The sequence below is a fragment of the Acipenser ruthenus genome, chromosome 10 (genome assembly GCF_902713425.1).
Source record: "Acipenser ruthenus chromosome 10, fAciRut3.2 maternal haplotype, whole genome shotgun sequence".
NCBI classification, from domain to species: Eukaryota; Metazoa; Chordata; class Actinopteri; order Acipenseriformes; family Acipenseridae; genus Acipenser; species Acipenser ruthenus.
The window spans coordinates 31598820-31623130 of NC_081198.1; the positions used below are offsets into that span (position 1 = coordinate 31598820).

Here is a 24311-nt window from a genome sequence, read left to right on the forward strand (position 1 = left end):
ATAATAATAATAATAATAATAAAAAGTATCGGCGCTCCAAATAAGCAAACGTCCAGGTCACATCCAAACCTTCTCTTTCCTACAGCCCCTGTACTCTTTTTAAATGCATTTACTTTTAATGCAGATTGTGTAATGTTTTGTTTTTATTCTAGTATGTTCTAGTTTCTTTTTTTTATTCTACTATGTAGTGTTCATGCTATATAATATAAAATTGATAGAATAATGTACTATGCATACTACTATGACTACTACTACTAATAATAATGATGATGATGATATATTAATGATGTCAACAGTAAGGAAAACCCCCAGAGAAGATTTTTTTAAAATCAAATACTATGTATTGCTAATTATTTTCTATTACAGGCATTTTAAAATGAAATGAAGCAATACAATGTACTTAAAAATAAGAATGTATTTTATTTATAAATATTAACATGTGTACAAAAAAAAAAAAAAAAAAAGATAAAACCACAGATGAAAAATGCATTAAATCCACACCAGGCAATTACATACAATTTACTACAGGACATTGTTCTGTTACATTGCATGAATTTAAAGGCATATCTCGTGCAATAGGTATACAACTTTTATTTCAATGTTCAGTGCAGGTGTTTATGAGAAAAGTGATGTCCAGAGATACCGATACTTTTTAAACAGTGGAGCAGGTAGTATGAAATATGAATACCACACTTGTTGTAAACTAGAAATATTTAATTGCATTGAAACACAATATAGTTTTCAACATAGTAAACAAAACAGGTACATCTGGAACAAAACTGATTAGAATATATGCATTTCAGTGTTTAAATCCACACCAAACAATTACATATATATGTATTAGAGGAAATTATTCTGTTACATTGAATGCATACAAATTATTACATACATGTATATTACAGGAAATTATTTTGTTACATTGAATGAATAGAAATTAAAGGCATCTCTCATGCAACCAGCAAGATGATCTTTTGTTTCAGTGTTCAGTGTTTCACCCCCACCTGTCTGGCTGTCTTGATTACATCAGGCTAACATCCAAGGACATAGTGGTAAACCCAACGTGTTTATGAGAAAAGTGATGTCCACAGATACTGATACTTTTTAAACAGTGGACCAGGTAGTGCAATATATGAATAACATACTAGAAATATTTAATTGCATTGAAAGACAAATTCAACAATACAGCTTTCAACATAGCAAACAAAACAGATTATAATATATGCATTTTAGCGTTTACATTAACTTGTGGTTCAATATTGCAATCAGCTTTACACGTAGGAGCTTTGACCAGAGGAAAGTCCAACTTGTGCTGAATGAAATGCTATATAGGTTTGATGGGGTACATTAGAACACAAAACAGAAAAAAAACAATGAACCACCATAAAAAATATTTTTAAAAAAAGGGAGTGCTTGCCTTCATCTCTCCTGAGTCAATATGGGCAAGTTGCAGTTGTGAGACAAAAAAAATAATTCTTAAAATAATTATGAATAATTTACAATAATGAGAAACTGTAAAAACTGGGAGAAAATAAAAAAGGGGGGGGGGGGGAGGACTTATTTCTTCTTGGCACGCATTTCAGCCAACCACTGCTCCACAGTTTTGCCCGAGGAAGCAGAGCAGAAGGCAACGTTGCCAAAGCGGCTGTGGCCGAACTCCTTCCGCTTTGGCTGTCCGCACAGAGAACACAAGTTCTCTGCTCTCTTCCGCTCATACTTTCTCTTCCTGGTGTTGGAGCACCCCTCCTCCTCCTCTGCCCTCTTCTTGTGTCGCCAGCTGGTGGTCCTGGGCACGGGAGGAGCAGCAGCAGCAGCACCAGCAGCTGAAGAGGTGCAAGGAGATGAAGTGGGATGTGGTGCAGGGGTGGCCGAGTGGCCCAGGACTGCGGTCTGCGCCGTGGCCCCAGGGCGTTTCCGCTGCTTTGCCTGACCCGCAGTGTTTGGGGGGCATGGAAAGACATACGGCTGGTGTCCGTATGTCATGCCCTCCTGTAGCAGCGGGCGCGGCTGCGGTTGAGGCTCTGGGTCCACTGCGCTGGCGCTAGGAGGTACCACCCCCTGTTGAAGAACAGCCTGCTCCTGCCCCTTCTGCCGTTTGTTGTGCCTAAAACACAGCAAATGCATGACATTGTCAGTTTAACGTTTCAACAAAAACACAGTCACTTGTTTGTGGTAGTTGTGTAGATTATGTGCGTTTTTCTTTCAGCCTTTAACCTCAAACTGTATAGCGATTGAGATGTTGTCATTCTTAAAGGACATCTCAACACTATGCTTTTTGAGGTGTAATGTCATCAGTGTCCAGTCAAGAGACGAAACTTACCATTGAGAAAGGGTGTGCTGATTCAACTCGAACAGCTGGAGGGTGGTCTTCTCCATGAGCCTCGGGCTGCCCAGCACCAGCTCTCGGACTTTGGAGTAGTCATCGAGGATAGCCGCCCACCGGGAAGTCCTCACACCTTTGGACTTGGTGGGAGATGGGTGGAGGCGGCAGAGCTGGATGCAGATGGCCTTGACGAGTCTGCTCGTCTGTGGCCACTGGGACGGTCCCGAGCCCTGTCCAAACAGGCACCTGCAACCAAGCAACAGGAGTAAAAGTTTTAGTATCAATGGGTACATGTTTATTTTAGGGTTTTGTGTGTGTGTGCACATTTTTTTTTCTTTCTTTATTTTTGTACTACTGTAATGACATTACACATGAACTAACTCACCGTTTCAGGCTGTCCGTGCCCGGGGTGACAGAGGTGGCCTTCGTTGCCTTGAATCGCCCCTGAATCAGCCTGTCCTGGTGACGGGCAGGGTAGGTGAGACGCTGCTTATCTCCCTCGGGGAGGAGACTCCACAGCTGAATCAGCTCATCTACCTTCTGCTCCGTCAGACAGGCCAAGCCACGCAGGCTCACCAGACTGCTGGCCAGGCGCTGGACGTGCTGGTAACCGGGGGCACCATCAGGTCCATATGACTCCTGGAAACAGAGAAATAAATTTGTACTTAGATGTGTATTAGCGTAAATTATGGTTTTTGTGTAACAGCATGCAAAAAACAAATATGTTTAACATCCATGCATTAGTCTCACCTCAGGATCTCTCACAGGTGAACCAGCAGGAGTGAGAGCTCGAGGAGACGCCTGAGGAGACGTCCGGGGAGACGCCCGAGGAGACGTCCGGGGAGACGCCTGGCGCTGGCGTTTCCGGGGCAACGAAGGCCACAAAACGTCGACTTGACCGGACCGGACTGCCGACAGGACCGGAACGACTGAGACTTGGGGCGCGGATGGCACTGCCAGCGGGTGAACGAGGCCAGGGATGGTGGGGTCCTCGACCTCGTCGTCCACGTCATCCTCAAACTCCTCATCCTCAACGTCTAGATCCTCATCTGCAGCCTCGTCCGGAGCGTCCGGGTCCAAGTCGACGGCCTGCAGCACGCTGCCTGTCTGCGAGTACAGGTACTCAACTCCAATGAGCTCGCCTGGAAAGAAAAAAAAAAAAAAAAAAAAGTGTAACAGCTTTATTGTTTTCGTAGTCACAGTTACAAGCAGTTGACAAGTAAATGCTGGTACATACCTGTGTACTCGCCAGGCTTGGTGAAATCCTCAACCAGACAGCAGCCAAGAAGTTTCTGGCTCAATCTGTTGAGGGCGTGCTGCAGGGAGCCACTGTAGCTGTGCAGGATCTGTCTTGGTCCCTCCACTGCAGCTGCGGCGCGGTCCTCATTCCACCTCACCAGCCCCTCCAGCAGGTACGTCTGAAAGTGCATGGCACTTGCACTGGTACCTGAAAAACACAAGAGAAACGCCCACTGTAATACTGAAAACTCACATAATGACGGAAATTTGCTCTCACGACACAGCTTCCCAAAACACAGTACGCGTCAATATTGTTTATTTACCTGGGATGAAGTGGTTGAGGTGGAGATGGAAAGACTTCAAGGAAGTCGACCCGCGCGCGCAGCGATAGACCGGCAGCGTCACGCCTCCCTTCTTGAGCTGCCCAATCTTGGTGTACAGCTGTACACCTGGGGGGTCCTGGATGCAGTGGAGGTGACGTCTCTGCACCAGCCAGATGGCCTGGATGCGGTCGTGGTCCAGCAGCGGGATGCCCATCGTGTCCAGACCCTTTTCGTCGTCGAAGGTCTCAATCAGCTCCTCCAAGAGCCGTGCAGTCTCCTCCGCTCCCCGAGTCCGGCGGCGACAGTGGAGAGCCAGCTCCTTCTTGGAGATGCGGCTCGAGACCTCGGCGTCCGTCAGGCCGAACACCCGCTGCTTCCCCTCGAGCTCCGACCGCTTGGCCTCCATCAGCAGGGCAACGTCCTCCTCGGCCCACTGAAAGATGGAGGCAGACAGCCGCCCCATGAAGGTGCCGTACAGCTGGTGGCTCTCCGTGGTGCAGCCTGCTGCGAACCGGCGCATCAGGTGCCACACGTCGAGCCGGACGACCAGCTGGTCCCACTCCGGGAACATGGCAGCAGCCTTCGACACCCCGCCGAGGGAGCAGCAGTCGCGGTCCACGTAGAGGAGCTTAGGGGGAGCCTCGTCGGCTTTCTGGTACCGCTGCATCAGCCCGCTAGCCATGGGGAGCAGGCCCTCACCCTTGTGCGAGGTCAGCACGGACATGAGGACCTGCCCAAACTCGTTCCCCACGTTGGTGGACCAGGCAGCCGTGCCGGCAGCAGCACCCGCGAGCTTCTTTGTCACCTGAAAACGCATACAAAATCAACAGAATTTAGTTTTTTTTTTAGTTTTTTTTTTAAAACAATAATTTGGTGTGCAAATGTTCTGTATAAATATGATGGGGTTAACAAATCATTTTTACCTTCTTGGTCGAGTCCATTTTCAGGATGGACCCGAACGTGGAGGTGACCCTGGCCTTGACCTCTTCAAGCCGCGAGAGGACATCGTAGCCGTACACTCTCAGCAGCCATCGGGGTCTGGGCACCGGCAGCATGGGAGGGGGTGCGATGATGTTGGGCTGCACAATGCCCTGGGCCAGGAAGGGCTCGAACTCGGCGAGGTACTGCAGGGACCGCTGCATCCAGGCCTCGCTGTGCTGTTCGCACAGCGTATTGTACAGCTGGGTGGCACTATTTCCCAGAGTGCGCTCCCGCATCAGCCTCAGCACCCTCATGTCGCAAGACAGCCTGCAAGACACGGTTATTAAATGTGCATCATTTAACAGAAGTAACTAAATGTTTTCTTTTTTTTTTAATGAAAAAATAAAAAATAAAAAATAAAAAAAACACTTTACACTTACCGGTACGTGAGAATCGCCGGGAAGAGGCTCCGATGAGCTGGATCCAGCTGATTCAGCACATGACCGGACCAGCCAGCCACCTTCTTCTTGCACTGACGGCACTCCAGGTACTCCGTGGCCATGTCGTACCAACCGTCAATGCTCAAGACCCTCCGGACGGTCTTGTACAGCCCGGCGCCAGTCAGCTTGTGGCCGAGGCACTCGGGCTGGGTGCACGTCAGCTTGAATGCCCACATGCTGTCGGGCATCCAGAGAAACAGAGGACGGCAGAAGAAGGGGCCTGGCGATGCTGGAGGCTGATTGTGGATCAGCCGGGGCTGGGGAGGGAACCACCACAGACGCAGGTCCGAGGTCAGCTCCAGCTTCCCAATCCTGTTCCTGATGAACAGTGCCCTGGCGATCCACTCGTGCTGCTCCTTGGGCAGCGACTGCTTCCATGCTTCAAGAAGAAGCACCTGCAGGAAAAATAAAAACAAACATATATGCACATTATAACTGCACACATTTACAATGCAATATAGGGCACAAAGTTTGCGTTTACTTTTTCACACTTAGTTTGTGTAAAGAGAAGAAAAAAAAAACGACATCTCACCTCAGCACTCTGTGCTGGTTGCGAAGGCTGCTTTGCCGGTTCAGCCGTCGGTTGGGAGCGCTGTTGGACATGAGGGAACTGTACAGGACCGGCTTGTAGAGCACACACACAAACACACACACACACATAGATTTGACATGTTACTAATGATATACATGCACTATACACTAAAATGATCGAAGCAAGCAAGCAAGCAAGCAAGCAAGCATGCTGTAGTGATTTGCATTAAAATCTACTGTGCCACAAACTACAACACCACTAAAAACATGCAAGCAATCCACGAGTGCGTAATGTGAGAAAGGATGGAGGGGCAATCCGAGGTGGGAGAGGAGTCATTCGCATTGTGCAGGGCAGTCAGCCAGGAGAGTGAAAAAGGGCAGAGAGTGATGCGATTTTAATGTACAGTGAAGACACAGGGTCTGTCACCAAGACCTACCTTACCACGTTCAAGGAACTCAGTCGTTAGCTAATAAACACAGCAACACAAAACAGTCATAAAATCATCTAAAAAATGAGAGTCTCAATACTGTACAATATGTGATTCTGACATTAAAATTGAGTATTATACTTACTGGGAGGGGCTACGTCGCAGATGGCAACCAGCTCCGTATCTGTGACCTCCTCCCAGAAGGCAGGCGAAGCTGGCTGGCGCTTGGACACCCCTGGAAAGTAGAAAAAAATAAATAATAATAATAATAATAATAAGCCATGTACATGATGAATGAGGAAATAATAGTGAAATTAAGTACAACACCTACCTTGAGCTGAAGGTGCACGAGGCACGACCTTCGGCGTCCTCGGACGCAAATGGAGGCTGCTCGCCAGTGGCGACCGCGCAGGGGTCGGGGACGGCTGCGAGGTCCCAGGCCGAGGGGAAGCAGGCCGAGAGGGCGCAAGTTGCGTGGGGACAGCCTGCGAAGACCCAGCCTGTGACGACGCTGGGGACCGGGACTCCTGGTCTCGCCGCAGGATGTATTTCTGCAACGCCTCCATTAATAATAATGATGGCTGTAAACAGACACACACACACACACACACATTAGCTACAATTCCTTTTACACCGAGATAGGCTTAGAGACGAGGCACTTATCTTTACCGTTGACTGTTAGATTTAAATTTGAAAGTACATTGGCCGCTGCGTGGCAGGGAATGACAGTAGTTAATATTATCATACCCTTGAGCAGTGTGAGTTTCACTTGGGATACCTGGATAGATACATACAACAATACACATAGCCCAATACACACTTTAATACTAGCACAACAAAAGCTATACATTAATGAATGATGAATATTTTAATAGACACAATAATAGTATGCATAACTAAACACACTAAGCCAAATACACACACTCATAACACTGAGTGTATGCAGCATTAATAATAATAATAATAATAATAATAATAATAATAATAATAAACACATGCAGTAGAATTAATTTTACATGGAGATATAAAGAGATAGCACTTTACCTTTCAAATAGTTAACAATCACTCTGTGAAGGCAAGAACAAATAAGTAGTTAATATTATAAAACGTTGCAATAGATCAAAAGCAAAAACTTACAAATACTAAACACTTGATCTCCACGAAATAGTATGCATAGCTAAATATGCAAAGCCCAATACACACGGTAATACTAGTACAACAAAAGCAATACATTAATGAATGATAAACGCTTGATCTCGACGAAATGCTAATAGCGCATAGCTAAACACAAAGCCGAATACTCGTGTTTTGCTGATGTTGTTGTTTACTTTTTAAAATATTAACAATAATAATAATAATAATACAAGCTGTCATGGAAAAAATATGAATAAAATACAAAAAACAAACGCACAAAAGTCTACAGACCAGCGAAAACAATACAGCGTTATCATTCGGCGAAAAAAACCACACGACTAAATTAAAAGATTATACGGTCGACATACGTCGTGACAGTTTTTTAAAAAAAAATAGAAAAACAGCATTTAAATATGAATAAAAGACTCCAAACTGACCTCTCTCCGTCTGCAGGCAGCTGAGAATTAGTTGGGTTTTTTTTAAACGCCGCCCTTCCAAAGTTGGAACAAGCTCCGCGCGATTCGATTGGCCGCCCAATGTTGGAACAGCCCGTTCCCATTGGCCCAATGTTGGAACAGCCCGTTTCTATTGGCCAAATGTTGAAAAAGACCGTTTCTATTGGCCGAATGTTGGAACGGCCCGCTCCGATTGGCCGAAAGTCGGAACGGGCCGCTCCGATTGGCCGCCAAAGTCGGCGCACTCCGGCTCCCTCCGCTCCGATTGGCCCAGAATGTTGGAACGCTCTGTTCCAACATTGCCCCGAAGATCGCGAGTCGGAGGGCGCCAGGGTGGCCATGCTAAGATTAGAAAGATCACACTGTACCCTAGTGTCGGTACTGTTGTTAAGCACCGCACAATGCAACTGCTAACCCGGGTTTCGTGCATCTCAAACTGTAAACCGTCCTCCCTTTTTTAGGTTTTGCAAATATTAAGGGTATGTAGAGGAACGCGTTCTGCACAAAAAAGCCTTCGGTTTGAAAAGTTTGTTTCCCTTAGCTGCCCCCTCCCTTTCGCTTGTTTGGTATATTGTTCTGCTAGAACGTCATTTCAACACTTTACTTTTTTGTAGTTCTGTGCAAGTATTAATTGCTTGACGTTTGCTAACCGCTTTAAATGTGCACAACACAACACAGCGTGATCGTGTTCATTTCCTATGGGAAGGACTGTGTCCTGCAGCAGTTTTGAAATCGATGTAAAATTCTCAGTAATCAATCGAAAAACATACATACATTAATATAACTTTTTGACCATTACACGTCTGTTTAAGTAGTTTTACGTTTACATAGCTCTAAAGTCACTACATACCGCAACAGACAATGAAACCTGTCGTCTTAATCGGAATAATAATTTCTGAAAATATTATATAAAGCTCACAAAATATAGTTCTTAGAATTTTACAATTCACCTAGATTACATTCGGTACAAAAGCATACTTTTCTAAATGGGTTTTATTGTATAACAGTTTGTTTTTAAGACAAGCGGCAATAGCATTTCCAGACTTAGCCACGGCGCCAAAATAAAAAAAAAAAAAAAAAGCATTTTAAAACTTTTTGTAATTTGATATGTTTAAGTTAAGTAAAAACTATTAATAATAACCGATTTGGTGTTTTGTTTGTTGCCCAGCCTACGAGTGGAAACAAAAACGCAACATTCACGTTCCATGAAAGCGCTGATCACCGCGTGATATCATCGTATGTATCCTTAGGCATGACTCAGCAAAGTCGAAGTGTAAATGGCGCCGCAAACTCGCCTTTTTAATAGGATTGAACACTGTCCCCATCCTCAGTTTTTCAATTTTAATATTCACAATGACATATCGTATAGTATTTATGAATACAGTTTACACTTACGAGTCTGAGCCCGAATATGTCGGGTCCCAAGTCCTCCCCGTTTCAGAGCGCAGGCTAAACTGTTTTTCACGGGCACTGTTTAAAATGGCGATGTGTGTACGGAGAGCAGTCACGTGGATGATTCTGTAGACAGCGCATTTTGTGAGGAGAGAAGTGGTCGCTGTGACGGGTTTTACCGACCCAAGCAAGTAACCTTTATTATTACCAGCATTATTATTTAGGGTACATAGTCGTGACCACCCACGCCACTGGAGCTGTCTTGTCCCATAAATAGTTAACCGATACCTCTAAATTACTTTTTTTTTTTTTTTTTAGTTTACATATAAAATATTTTTCTTTTTATTAATTTAGTCTGTATTAAATGTATACACTGCACTTAATGTATCCATTTGAAGGACATATTGATTGTCACACACACACACACACACACACACACACACACACACACACACACACACACACACACACACACACACACGGTGATTCCGTGGTTTTCAATACTAGGTGAAGAAAGGGTTAGCATGCAACAGCTGATAGGTTTACATATTGAAGAACACTGTGATGAGTTCCGAGCCAGAAATTCATCCCTCCTGATACAGAAGTAAAGCTCATTGCCCTGTTTGCTAAATATCGGAAAAAAGATCGCTGGTCGAGCGCAAAACCCTTGTATCTCTGCTTCTTGAGAAAAAAATAGTTAATGGTTTATGTTGATGTTTAAACCTCATCTACATATATATGACCTTTTCATCTCATTGGAGGGGAAGTATCTCTGCTTCACCTTTTAGGGAAGCATTTACGAGTTTGCTGTGCTGCCATTCGGCCTCTCCCTGGCTGCGGCTGCCGGGGAGCAGAGTAATAAACTACCTCGACAACTGGTTGATCTGTTCCCAGTCGCAAGAGGGAGCAGTAGCCCACACGGCAGTTGTGACAAAGCATCTGGCAAGGCTGGGCCTCGCCATCAATGATGCAAAGAGTCAGCTTACACCGATGCAGTGCACAACGTAATTGGGGCTCCGGCTGGACTCCAGTACAATGCGTGCATACCTGTCGGATGACAGAGTAGCAGCTATACAAGGTCTCCTCTCCCTGTTTCAACAGGGATCGCAGGTCATCCTCATATTGTGCCAGAAACGGTTGGGTCTGATGGCCGCAGCCATATCAGCCATTCAACTGGGTCTACTTCGCATGCGCCGCTACAAGCGTGGCTCAATGCGTTCCACCTACATCCCAAGCGTGACAGACACCGTCGGCTGATGGTGTCTCATACGTGCTCGGAAGCCCTAAGTTGGTGGGGGACGACCTCTCACCTGCGCTAGGGTGTAAGCATGGGAGTGGTGTTGAACCGCCAAGTGGTGATGACAAACGCCTCCAACTTGGGTTGGGGGGCGGTCTGGGAAGGCCGAGGAGTCTGCGGATCCTGGTTGGACTGCTGGACGTCCCTGCATATAAACATGCTGAAGCTGCAGGCGGTCTCCCTTGCTCTCCACCATTTCCACCCAGTGTTAAGAGGTACACATGTGCTGGTCCGGAGGGACAACACAACAGTGGTGGTGTATGTCAACCACCAGGGTGGCCTATGGTCCCGGGGTTGCATTGCATTGCCATCAGGCTTTTGTTGTGGGCTCAGAGGAACTTGCTGTCCCTGCAGTCCTGCGGGAAACGATGTGGCAGTCGCAAATTGGAGGGGCGGCTGCACTCGTTTACCAAGGGGTCATGTGTGATGGCATAAAAGGGGATGGAGAGACGCAATCTGTTCCTTCACTTTGGTTTAAGAATAGAACCCGGAAGGACCTGTGAGAGTACCTGAGATAACGTATCGTGAGAGTTTGTTTGTTTGTTTTGTCTTTAATTGTTATCGTTTGTGATTATTAGACGGCTAACACATTCCAGAGCTGTCGCCAAGGGCCAGCACAAACCCGGAACAACACTGCACTATTGTCACGTATGAACCTGTATCACCCACCACGAGCACTACTGCATGCAGCCAGGACTGGTGACCATGTTAGTACATTGTGGGAAGGATATGCAACCCCGTTATTATTTACCCCGTGCACTACACATTGTTGTGTATTGCCGGGGATTATTATTTGGTTACCAGACCTGGATTAAAAATAAACGTTTGTTCCAACTGGATTATAACCTCTCTGTCTGTTGATTACACACCACATCACTCTTGCACCTGTACATAGTAAACCACTTTGCCACAGTCAGTTAACCCAAATGCATTGAAATTTGTTTATTAACATATATGGCTTTATTATATCATTGTGGAAGGGTGAGGGAAAACACAAGGCAGACAAAAAGTTTGAATATAAAATGCCAGCACACACTCCCAGATTTATTTTTCCATGCTCAGTTGGCAGGTGCTTCTGTTACAGTTCGGTAATAAATAACACACGCAGGTGTGTAAACAAAAAAGAATAAGCAAAAGGCAAAAGAAAAAAGGAAAACAAAACAATTGAAGGAAAAACTACAAAATTAAGTGTGCAGGTTTTTTACCGTGGCTCGTTGCTTCTTCTAGTGGTGGAAGCCCCAAGAAACAGGCACTGCTCTGTATCCTCTTTATATACTGTGGGATGGCTCAGTCTGGCTAAGCTAACTATCCAAGATAGTGATAAGAAAATAACCGGTGCGTGGCTTTGCTTGCATCACCGGGCCCTGTCTCACGCTGGAGTTGCCGCACTGCCTCCCCGACTCGCTGCTCCAGAGTTTCCAGTTTCCCTTCAGAGTATCAGGATTCCACCGTGAAGTCACGCTCCACTATACTTCCTGTATGAGTCAGAGAGGATACAAAACAGTACCTTTTTATTTAGCCATTCACCCCATAGCCACCCCCCAGCCAATGACAGAGCGTCAGCTGATTCCTTCACAGCTGACTCCTGGGGGGCCCAGCTTTGCCACTGCCCTGAATGTCACAGTTGTACATGTATCAAGTTAAAAGAATAACAGCATTACATTAAGAATAATCTTTCCAATTGGAAAAGTGAATTAGTAAAGGTGCATTGTGGCCTATTATTTTACTCACAGATATGTCACATAAAATAGAACAGCTGGCACCTAATACAAGGCAGTCAGTGTCAAAAATGGTGTTCAGAATATATTAATTCAATAGATTGTATTTAGCAACTGCTGCTTGATTCTTAACAGACACCCTTATCCAGGGCGACTTACAATTATTACATACAATTACCCATTTATACAGTTGGGTTTTTACTGGAGCAATCTAGTTAAAGTACCTTGCTCAAGGGTACAGCAGCAGTATCCCCAACCTGGGATTGAACCCACAACCCTCCAGTCAAGAGTCCAGAGCCCTAACCACTACTCCACACTGCTGCCCTAATGAAGGTTGATACAGGTTACCAACATTGTATTAACTTCAGGTCTGTTGAACTAATTCTATTAACATGTTTGTGTTCTTGGTCCTTAAAGGGTTAAAGACTGCATGTGTAAAAATATGACTAATGTTTAATAGTGCAGGTCCACATGACTTCAACCACTGACAGTGAGATATATATAGAAAATCAAAGTTCTACATCTTCATTCAGTTGTTTATAGACACATAACTATGTGAGAAATGTTGTGTATCAGAGTGTGATGTCTTTTAGTGCAAAAACATTGTAGGAACCATTGTAGGAAACTTGTGGTCTTTTAAAAGCTATTTCCTATGACATATTAGTTTAACATTCTGGAAATTAGTGATTTTATGGAAACATTCAAATCGTTGATGTTTCATATCTCAAAAGTAGGTTGAATGGGAGTTACTAGTTTTTTTGCGCTCAGACAACGACAGATAAAAACGAAGGATATGTAAATGCATGTGTATAAAACATCGTACACGGTGTTAGGAAAGTCAAGCCTTCATGCTACAATTTTCGCATTGCAACTATCTAGTGCCACCTGGCGGTTATTGGATGGACCAGCAAGAGAAAGACAAATGGTGAGTCGTTCAAATATAACATAAAAAACTATTTAGGTTTTACTGTGTAGCTGCAGGTAATTATTGTGTATCTTGGTTTAAAATATGACAACTCAAGAGCAAGGATTATTATTTTTTCTCCACGACATATTTACATAATTGCTCTATTTCGTTATATATATATATATATATATATATATATATATATATATATATATATATATATATATATATATATATATATAATTTTGCAATTGGTATTTCTTTCCACTTTTTCTCCTCTTGTGGTGAAATGTGTGCTTTGCGGGCCCCTGCTTTACTACACTATATATCCTATTGACACAAATTGATGTTTATATACAACGAAATACTAAATGTGGTGAAGAAAAATAATAATGCATGCTCTTGATGTGTCATCTTTTAAATCAAGGTAAATAATAATGACATGTCCCTGTAGCTACACAGTTTGCGTAAAACCTAAATAGTTTTGTTTTTTTAAATAACACACAAAAAGGAACGCTTGTACACTAAAGGCTGCTGGGAGTTATGCTATATATGAACTACTCACCATTTGTAACTCTCTTCTAATCTATCCAATGACCGCCAGGTGGCACTATATAGTTGCAATGCGGAAATTGAGTTTACTGTTTGGGAAATCCCTGCACTATTAATCAAAAAATGCAATAATACAAATTAAATATAATGTCCCAACAATGGTCAAAAAAATATATACTATAACATAATCAGCATGAATCAGAAGCAGAGAGAGCTGGTTTAAAAAAGTCACTGATCTTGCTCTGAGTCTTGAATTGTTATAACTGCTCTTTATACACAGACTGCCAGGCTAAGAGCGTCTTAAGTCTGCTTTCTGCTTGCTTGTAACTGGTTTCAGTAACTACAATACTCTCCATTGGCTTGCACTATACTGTACTCAAATTAATTGAATTAAATTAAATGATGATCGCCTGCTTCCACACAGATACGCTGATTTCTGCACTAATAAAGCCTGCGAATACACGCTTCTACATAGAGCTGATGATTTCTGCGCCAATAAAGATGTGAATACACGCCTCTGCATAGATCGTTAGGTTACCTACTGTAACCCTGGTTCCCTGAAATAGAAGACGGCCACCAACATGACTATGGGATATCCCTGCTCATTGGGTACGTATTCTGAGCTCTCTATATCAGAGCTGCCGATAGGCCCCTTCCTGGGATGACGCACTTGGTCCCGCCCACCGAGGGGTTAAAACCGTCATCCTGGGGAAGCCATTTCTCTTTTTCTATTAAACCCGTGAGGGCAATCGATGCAACCTTGTGGTTGGTGGTCGTCTTCTCTTTCAGGGAACCAGGGTTACGGTAAGTAACCTAACGTTCCCTTTCAATTTGAAGACGACCACCAACATGACTATGGGATAGTATACCAGAGCCGTCGTGAGGGAGAAGGAATGGCAGCATATGAGGGACACTTCATAAATCGCCTAACCGAGGGTAATAACCGAAGGTTAGCAGTGTGAGCGTGCAACCTCTAAGACACTTGTGCCTATTGAAGGCAACGAAGGATCTACCACATTGAGGCGGTAGAACCAGGAGAAAGTATGCAGCGTAGCCCAGCTAGCCGCAGTGCAGATCTCAGACAGTGAGGCCCCTCTAAAGAGGGCCCAAGATGTAGATAACCCTCTTCATGGACAAGTACTTCAACTCTATGGAGTTTATGGGCTCAAACGGGGCCTTCGTGAGAGCCTCCAGTACAATATTAAGGCTCCATTCGGGGAGAACAGCCCTCCTGGGAGGGCATAATTGCAGAGCGTCTTAAAGAAACTGGGTAGCCAAAAAATGCGCACCCAGAGACACCGAATCTACCGGGGGCATGGCATGCAGAAATAGCCGTTAAATACACTTTCAAAGTGAAAGGTGACCTTCCAGAATCAAGCAGTTCTTGCAGAAACTGTAACATAAGTGGCATGGGGCTTCTAGCCTGACACCAAGCTTGGAGATAATTCCACTTGTAGGCGTACAAAGACTTAGTGGAGTCTGCCCTAGCATTCTGCAAGGTACCCACAACCGCATCTGACAGACCCATAGCTGGAACCTGCCTGGTTCCGGGTGCCAAAGAGTACCTCTCGACTGACTGAGAAGATCCATGCAAAGTGGAATCTCCCAGGGCTGGCCTTGTAACAGCTGGCACATGGTCGAGAACCAGATTCTCCTGGGCCACCTGGGGGCCACTAGGAGAAGAGATGCCTTCTTCAACCGGACCCTTTTGAGAAAGGCCAGGAGCAGCGGTATAGGCAAGAAAGCACGATTTGGGCCATTCATAAGCTAGGGCATCGACGCAGAGTTCACCGACAATGCTGTGGAGGGAGTAACACAGGGGGCAGTGTGTCGTCTCCGCTGAGGCGAAGAGATAGACCTGCGCCCTTCCGAATCATTCCCAAATGTGCTCCACTACCTGAGGGTGGAGTCACCACTCTGACGGAAGGGGACCCTCCCTCGAGAGGAGGTCTGCTGCCCATTTCACCGCTCCAGGAATGTGTGTCACCCGCAGGGACAGCAAGTTCCTCTGAGCCCACAGCAAAAGCCTGATGGCAATGCAATGCAACCCCGGGACCATAGGCCACCCTGGTGGTTGACATACACCACCACTGTTGTGTTGTCCCTCCGGACCAGCACATGTGTACCTCTTAACACTGGGTGGAAATGGTGGAGAGCAAGGGAGACCGCTTGCAGCTTCAGCATGTTTATATGCAGGGATGTCCAGCAGTCCAACCAGGATCCGCAGACTCCTCGGCCTTCCCAGACCGCCCCCCAACCCAAGTTGGAGGCGTTTGTCATCACCACTTGGCGGTTCAACACCACTCCCATGCTCACACCCTAGCACAGGTGAGAGGTCATCCCCCACCAATTTAGGGCTTCCGAGCACGTATGAGACACCATCAGCCGACGGTGTCTGTCACGCTTGGGATGTAGGTGGAACGCATTGAGCCACGCTTGTAGCGGGCGCATGCGAAGTAGACCCAGTTGAATGGCTGATATGGCTGCGGCCATCAGACCCAACCGTTTCTGGCACAATATGAGGATGACCTGCGATCCCTGTTGAAACAGGGAGAGGAGACCTTGTATAGCTGCTACTCTGTTATCCGACAGGTATGCACGCATTGTACTGGAGTCCAGCCGGAGCCCCAATTACGTTGTGCACTGCATCGGTGTAAGCTGACACTTTGCATCATTGATGGCGAGGCCCAGCCTTGCCAGATGCTTTGTCACAACTGCCGTGTGGGCTACTGCTCCCTCTTGCGACTGGGAACAGATCAACCAGTCGTCGAGGTAGTTTATTACTCTGCTCCCCGGCAGCCGCAGGGGGACCAGGATAGCGTCCACGCACTTTGAGAATGTACGAGGAGCCAGGGAGAGGCCGAATGGCAGCACAGCAAACTCGTAAATGCTTCCCTAAAAGGTGAAGCAGAGATACTTCCCCTCCAATGAGATGAAAAGGTCATATATATGTAGATGAGGTTTAAACATCAACATAAACCATTAACTATTTTTTTCTCAAGAAGCGGAGATACAAGGGTTTTGCGCTCGACCAGCGATCTTTTTTCCGATATTTAGCAAACAGGGCAATGAGCTTTACTTCTGTATCAGGAGGGATGAATTTCTGGCTCGGAACTCATCACAGTGTTCTTCAATATGTAAACCTATCAGCTGTTGCATGCTAACCCTTTCTTCACCTAGTATTGAAAACCACGGAATCACCCTGTGTGTGTGTGTGTGTGTGTGTGTGTGTGTGTGTGTGTGTGTGTGTGTGTGTGTGTGTGTGTGTGTGTGTGTGTGTGTGTGTGTGTGTGTGTGTGTGTGTGTGTGACAATCAATATGTCCTTCAAATGGATACATTAAGTGCAGTGTATACATTTTATACAGACTAAATTAATAAAAAGAAAAATATTTTATATGTAAACTAAAAAAAAAAAAAAAAGTAATTTAGAGGTATCGGTTAACTATTTATGGGACAAGACAGCTCCAGTGGCGTGGGTGGTCACGACTATGTACCCTAAATAATAATGCTGGTAATAATAAAGGTTACTTGCTTGGGTCGGCGTCACAGCGATCACTTCTCTCCTCACAAAATGCGCTGTCTACAGTATCATCCACGTGACTGCTCTACACACATCGCCATTTTAAACAGTGCCCGTGAAAAACAGTTTAGCCTGCGCTCTGAAACGGGGAGGACGTGGGACCCGACATATTCGGGCTCAGACTCGTAAGTGTAAACTGTATTCATAAATACTATACGATATGTCATTGTGAATATTAAAATTGAAAAACTGAGGATGGGGACAGTGTTCAATCCTATTAAAAAGGCGAGTTTGCGGCGCCATTTACACTTCGACTTTGCTGAGTCATGCCTAAGGATACATACGATGATATCACGCGGTGATCAGCGCTTTCATGGAACGTGAATGTTGCGTTTTTGTTTCCACTCGTAGGCTGGGCATCAAACAAAACACCAAATCGGTTATTATTAATAGTTTTTACTTAACTTAAACATATCAAATTACAAAAAGTTTTAAAACGTTTTGAAATGCTTTTTATTTGGCGCCGTGGGTAAGTCTGGAAATGCTATTGCCGCTTGTCTTAAAAACAAACTGTTATACAATAAAACCCATTTAGAAAAGTATGCTTTTGTACCGAATGTAATCTAGGTGAATTGTAAAATTCTAAGAACTATATTTTGTGAGCTTTATATAATATTTTCAGAAATTATTATTCCGATTAAGACGACAGGTTTCATTGTCTCTTGCGGTATGTAGTGACTTTAGAGCTATGTAAACGTAAAACTACTTAAACAGACGTGTAATGGTCAAAAAGTTATATTAATGTATGTATGTTTTTCGATTGATTACTGAGAATTTTACATCGATTTCAAAACTGCTGCAGGACACAGTCCTTCCCATAGGAAATGAACACGATCACGCTGTGTTGTGTTGTGCACATTTAAAGCGGTTAGCAAACGTCAAGCAATTAATACTTGCACAGAACTACAAAAAAGTAAAGTGTTGAAATGACGTTCTAAGCAGAACAATATACCAAACAAGCGAAAGGGAGGGGGGCAGCTAAGGGAAACAAACTTTTCAAACCGAAGCCTTTTTTGTGCAGAACGCGTTCCTCTACATACCCTTAATATTTGCAAAACCTAAAAAAGGGAGGACGGTTTACAGTTTGAGATGCACGAAACCCGGGTTAGCAGTTGCATTGTGCGGTGCTTAACAACAGTACCGACACTAGGGTACAGTGTGATCTTTCTAATCTTAGCAGTGTGCTCAGGGGTGACACACGTCGCATCAGAAGTTAACCGTTAAAGTACATCTTGCAATACTAAAACCACAGCCGTGTTTAACTAGACATTAACGAAAATAATACTGATGTAAAATTGTCGATTTACAACCAGAGCATTTATTGTGTTCAGATTATTTTTTACATCTGACAAGCAATACGTGTTAAGGTAAGCATATTCCTATTTCCTTTTACATTATTTGCAAAGGTACTCAAAATGTTAGATGCATTAAATAGATGTTTATTTTGCACAAATATTACAATATGATAATATATATTGGGAGAAACATTTTACTATGAAGCCCCAGTTTGCTTTATTTGAAATTCATTCTTAAAAACAAACAACTCACTGGACTTTATGGCATTTTAGCTGATGAAGGACTTGTATTTCCGAAACGTCCTAAATACTTCTGAATGTTGTACTTTGTGCACCTTTACTATTACATTAAAGTTTATGTTTAATATTGTAGTGCACTTTGCATTTAAATGTGTTTGTGTGTCTAATATATATAGAGTGTAATAATCCAGCACCGCTGCACTTAAGCATTTGTGTGTCAGCAGACAATGTTCAGCTGATATCCCATCACGACTTTCTTCTTAAAGGCGTACAGCCTCTATATATGAACCCCAATATCTTTCAAGCAACTAGGTACATATTGTTACGATATCACAACAAAAGGAATACGCTCTTTTTATGTGTATGTATAGCTGTTATGTACTATATATCGCCTTACAGTACAATAATGAAAAAAATGGACTGAATGATAATACCCGAAAATAATCTTAATATTTTGAATAAAGTAGCCGACGCAAATATAGTATTAGGCGGGGGATTGCGTCGATCGCCGGCTTATTTTGACCCCCTGAATTCATTGTCACTATCTCTGCTTTTAAAATAATTGGTTATTTTTTTAGCAGTCATTTATAGAGATATTCCCATTCATGAAAAGTTGCATTTCAGAATCACCTAGCTGTTCTGCTGAGTTTTGTCCTGCTGCATGCAGTGAGTGAAGATACACCTGTGGATTACAATTGCTGTGGAAAGCGGTTCTAGAGAACTTTTGTGTCAGCCTTCTGATTGGAATCTTTTATGAACACGAATGGGAAACGGCTTGGGATCAGAAAGGGAACGGTGAGTGAGCTGGGGTTTTAATTTATTAACTTGAATTGTGGGGCAATCTATGGACTTTGCTGGTTGGGGAATGTATGGCTATGATTGTTAATGCATTATTCATTAAAGCAAGGTTTGCTTTATCTCGTGCACAAGGGTTATGATGTTACTGCTGTTTGAATAACGGCTTACCACTCTCAATCTCTGGTTTTATCAAAGAGAATATTTTTGTAGTCAGTATTATTGGAGAATTATATACATACACACAGAGGTTGCATTTAACGCAAAATTTATAATAAAATATCCATTGGACGGAAGAATATTTTGTCTTGCGTTGACATGACGCACAGAATGGGAAAGGGAAGCAGACATGCATATTTGTGGTAATCTATTGCACTGCAGCAAAATGCCTGTAACATACTTGCTTGTTTAAAAAACTTGTTCTGGAATATAACAGCCTTGATTAAGGTGCACTCCAGTCCTGTAGGTGGCAGCAGTAAGCCTCATATTTGGCTTACGCAGCAATATTAAGAAGGATATTTACTTTTAGACGTTTCTGGCGCCGGACCAGTGTCTGACAATATGACGAAGCAGTTGTCAATCTGAAGTTTTTTTGCTAAGCAGTCAGCATCTTCTGACTGTACAAGACACTACAGTGACGGGTGCAGTTGCTTTCTTTTGTTTTCTCTTCTCCAAGCTTCTTGCTTAGTTGTTCAATCACACTCCCAAGTCCTGGCTTGGTAGACAAGGGCCGACAGGTGTTGGTCTTTGTCTTCCAATTAAGCTCTCTGACCTTATCAAAATGGCTGCCCTGCTGTGACAATTCCCCATATTGTTGAGGGCAGTGATTTCTCAGTTTTGGCTTCCCCTGGGTCCTAAAGTCTACCTTTTCTCTTTAGTATGGGTTTCTAGCCCTCATTGTGCAGTGGTTTTTGTTTTGTATTTGTATCACTCATTTATTTAGAATTAACACATACTCACCCTTTGTGTTCATTTCAAATAAATGAGCGATAAAAAGTCACCCTTCTGCAGAGATGTCCTCATGCCGAAGACTGGGCTGTCCAGCACTGAGTGGACAAAGCGTCTTCAGATGGGCCTTTTAGACCCAGAAAATTGACCAGTGACGACTTTAAAGTATGTTTTTTTAAAAAAATATATATGTATAATTGGTTTTATTGAATAACGTAAGTAAAAATATGGAACGCTTCACGAATTTGCGTGTCATCCTTGCGCAGGGGCCATGCTAATCTTCTCTGTATCGTTCCAATTTTAGTATATGTGCTGCCGAAGCGAGCACGATTATACTCTGCGATCAACAGCGTTATACATGTTCAAGTACTGTGATTGCCTAAGGAAGTGGTGGAGGAATTTTGTTTTATTAAAAAAGCAAAAGGAAGGTAGGAGGCCAGATTTGTTCTGAATGTGTCATATTTTTAAATATATAAATACAAAAAAATACATCTTCTTTAATTTTTAAGTTTGCTTAAAATGTGCCTACATTTTATTTTTCTTAAAAGAACAAAAATGGCCCCTTGTACACAGATGGCTGCTGGGAGTTATGCTGATTTTGAACAATGAGATGATGTTCCACCAATGACCAAAGGTGGCACTAGAGAGTCGCAATGCTGAAAACAGGACCATGAAGTGCCAGCTTTCCTAATACTGTGTCGTATCACTAAGTACACCAGACATGCCCTTGCATTGCAAGCAGCAGCAGGTCCTTCTGTTTTTATCTGTAGACCACCTGTTCCAGTACTTAGCAAACAGGGCAATGAGCTTTACTTTATCAGGAGGGCTGAATTTCTGGCTCGCAGCTCGTCTTTAATATGTAAACCTATCAACTGTTGCATGCTAACCCACTCTTCACCTCTGAACACAATATTAACCCACAGCAAAGAGCAGAGTCTCAGCCTGAGACCCCAGGAAACTGTTAGCTTTCCTACGGGCACAACACACTTCCTGAGAATGACTGACTTGCATTTTAAAAGTTGATGAGAACCTTCCACCAATGACCGCCAGGTGGCACTACATAGTTGCAGTATGTTTTTAGCAGAAAGAGAGTGATAGTCAAAGGAGACTGAGGTGGAGAGGTCAGAGAAGGGAGAGGAAGCAAAAGGAAAGTAGGAGTTCAGATTTAGAGTGATTGAGTTTGAGGTGGCGTGAACACGTCCAAGCTGAGGTAGCTGACAGGCATTCTGAGATGTGGGAGTCGAAGGATGTAAAGGAGAGGAAGATCTGGGCATCATCAGCGTAGAGGTGGTAGGAGAAGTCGTAAGAGATGAGAAGAGTAGAGTGAGAACAAGAGCTGTCCCAGGACAGATCCCTGTGGTACACCTGTAGAGAGGGGGGCGAGGAGAAGAGAGAGCCATGCCAGGAAACCTGGAAGGAACGGTTCGAGAGATAAGAGGAAAACCAGGTAAGAGGAGTGCCTGATATCCCCAGGTCAGAGAGAGAGGGAAAAGCATGATCGGCAGTGTCAAAGGCAGAGGAGAGGTCAAGGAGAATTAGAATGGAGGAGAGGGAGGCAGTCCGAGCAGAGAGGAGAGTCCATCACAGACAGGAGTGCAGGATGGAACCTGGATTGAAATGGGTCAGTCACAGAGTGCTTGGTGAGGAGGGATGCTAGCTGGCTGTGGACAGCTCACTCAGGAGTTTCAGAGAGGAACGGGAGGAGAGAGACAGGGCGATAGCTCTGGGTGGAAAAAGGGTCAAGACAAGGTTTCTTAAAAATGGGGGGGAAGGTGATCGGTTTTGAAGGCTGAGGGGAAAATGGCCACAGAAAAGAGGTGTTAACTAGCGTGGAAGTTTCTGGAGAAACTTCATCTGCGTTGTAAAATGCGAGAGGTCAAGGTCATTTTTAGATCGGGCATATTTGGTTTCCTATATGTGTTCTAAAGTAAGAATGAGTCTATCAGCATTCTGTAAGGAGATATAAGCTGTCAAACATTACCAAAGGTCAATGTCCAATATATTTTTGGAAAAGGCATAGTTGGTTTCCTAAATAGGTTCAATAGTAAATATGAGTCCATCTGCAGTCTTAAGAGATATAGGCTGTCAAAACAGGGAATTGTCCAGTTTGACCATGAACAAGCGGTCAAAGGTCAAGGTGCAGTACATTTTTGGAAAGGGATTAGTTGGTTTCCTATAGGTGTTCAATAGTAAACATGAGTCTATAAGGAGATATAAGCTGTCAAACATTTCCAGTGGTCAATAGTCAAGGTCCAGGACATTTTTGGAAAGCTCTTAGTTGGTTTCCTATACGTGTTCAGTATCTGCAGTCTGTAAGGAGATATACGCAGTCGAACATTTTGTGACCCCCCCCCCCACACAAAAGAGGTCAAAGTTCAAAATAAAGGTTTTACATGAAATATACACAGTATTTCACTTAGTCATTTGACACGTGGGAAGAAAGGAGAGAGCTGAGGAAGTAGAGATGTTTGGAAAGGGAGCAGAGATTTGCAGCAAAGAGAGGGGGGTAGAAATGGATGGGAGAGATGGTAGAAGAAGTGAGAAGGAGATGAGGAAGTGGTTCGAGAAGGAGAGCGGGTGATAGTAGAGGAAGGAGGAGAGCAGTTTCTGGAGAAAATCCGGTCCAGTTGGCGGCCAGCTTTGTGAGTAGGACGGGAGGGGCAGAGTTGGGGAGGGAGGATGCACTAACCGACCTCGGTCCTATATTTCAGACCACTCTGCCTAAAGAAATCCCCAAATCACGACAACACGATACAGCTGGAATCAGGGCAGCAGAGAAAAATACCAACAAGCCCTAAGCACCCCAGAAATAAGACATGATTAATAATTGCCTCAGCAAAAACTACAATCCAACCCAAACTTATACCAATTTTACAGTTACTGATGTAGACACCATTTTTAAAGCAACTGCAGAAAAACATCGAACATAAAAACATCAGAAAAGCCTAAGAAAAATGAAAAGCCAAACAAGTGGATGGGTGTAAAATTAAGGGCAGATCTGTGGAACTTGTATCATCAGACACTGAAAAAGTACAAAGTCACTGTGACACCAACAGGCCTGCTACATACAACACACACTGGCCCAGATCAAAGAGGCCATAGAGAACAACTCATTCTGGCAAATGTGGAACAAACTGAACACCAACAAACAGAATGCCCTCCCAGCAATCCAGAATAGTCAGATCTGGACAGAACATTGCCAGTGCCTGTATAAAGGAATCCAAACTGACACCCTTCCATCCCAACAAATGAATGTTCTAAACAAACAAAGCTCCCTGGAGGCGGCGATTAAACAATACCAATCCCCCTAGACACCCCCCCCCCATTACCATTGATGAGATCAGAGAAAACATTTCCAAATTGAAACCCAGAAAAGCAAGTAGCCCCGATCAGATCCTCAATGAGGTGCTGAAGCACAGTGACTCTGACCTGCAGGCTGCTCTGCTGAGGCTGTTTAACCTCGCCCTGCTCTCTGCACACTTCCCTAAGCAGTGGGCAGAGGGGCTCATCACTCCCATCTATAAGAGTGGAGACTCTCTCAAACCGCACAACTACAGAGGGATCTGTGTGGAGAGTAAGCTCTGCAAACTATTCTGTAGCATCCTAAATCACAGAATATCCCAATTCCTAATGAGTCAAGATATAAATTAGAGCCAGATTGGATTCCTTCCAAAACACTGCACTACTGACCACATCTTTACTCTAAACGCACTGATCAACAAACACGTACACAAC

At 44.0% G+C, this 24311-nt stretch overlaps 1 protein-coding gene and 1 non-coding gene across 2 annotated transcripts; both read right to left on the reverse strand.

Moving 5' to 3' along the window:
• Positions 1 to 448: 448 nt before the first annotated feature.
• LOC117405910 (uncharacterized) lies at positions 449 to 6821 on the reverse strand. Its single transcript, XM_034924537.2, has 12 exons — positions 6594 to 6821; positions 6408 to 6497; positions 6272 to 6301; positions 5836 to 5927; positions 5244 to 5698; positions 4806 to 5130; positions 3883 to 4687; positions 3558 to 3767; positions 3071 to 3462; positions 2706 to 2959; positions 2318 to 2566; positions 449 to 2101 (listed from the first exon to the last, which is right to left on the reverse strand). Exons 5-12 carry the CDS (start codon positions 5489 to 5491, stop codon positions 1555 to 1557), a joined length of 3030 nt encoding a protein of 1009 aa, XP_034780428.2. The 5' UTR covers positions 5492 to 5698; positions 5836 to 5927; positions 6272 to 6301; positions 6408 to 6497; positions 6594 to 6821; the 3' UTR covers positions 449 to 1554.
• Positions 6822 to 20797: 13976 nt separating this feature from the next.
• On the reverse strand, positions 20798 to 20904 carry LOC117414826 (U6 spliceosomal RNA). The gene has a single exon (XR_004546301.2). It is a non-coding gene; the product is annotated as a U6 spliceosomal RNA (small nuclear RNA).
• Between the last annotated feature and the right edge of the window lie 3407 nt (positions 20905 to 24311).

Bases quoted from the DNA above. Each gene is read 5' to 3' on its own strand.
- LOC117405910 (XM_034924537.2), bottom strand. From the start codon at position 5,491: ATGCCCGACAGCATGTGGGCATTCAAGCTGACGTGCACCCAGCCCGAG. The intron at 5,131-5,243 runs GTAAGTGTAAAG...CGTGTCTTGCAG, and splicing joins CCGGCGATTCTCACGTACCG to GCTGTCTTGCGACATGAGGG. The intron at 3,463-3,557 runs GTATGTACCAGC...TTTTCTTTCCAG, and splicing joins CAAGCCTGGCGAGTACACAG to GCGAGCTCATTGGAGTTGAG.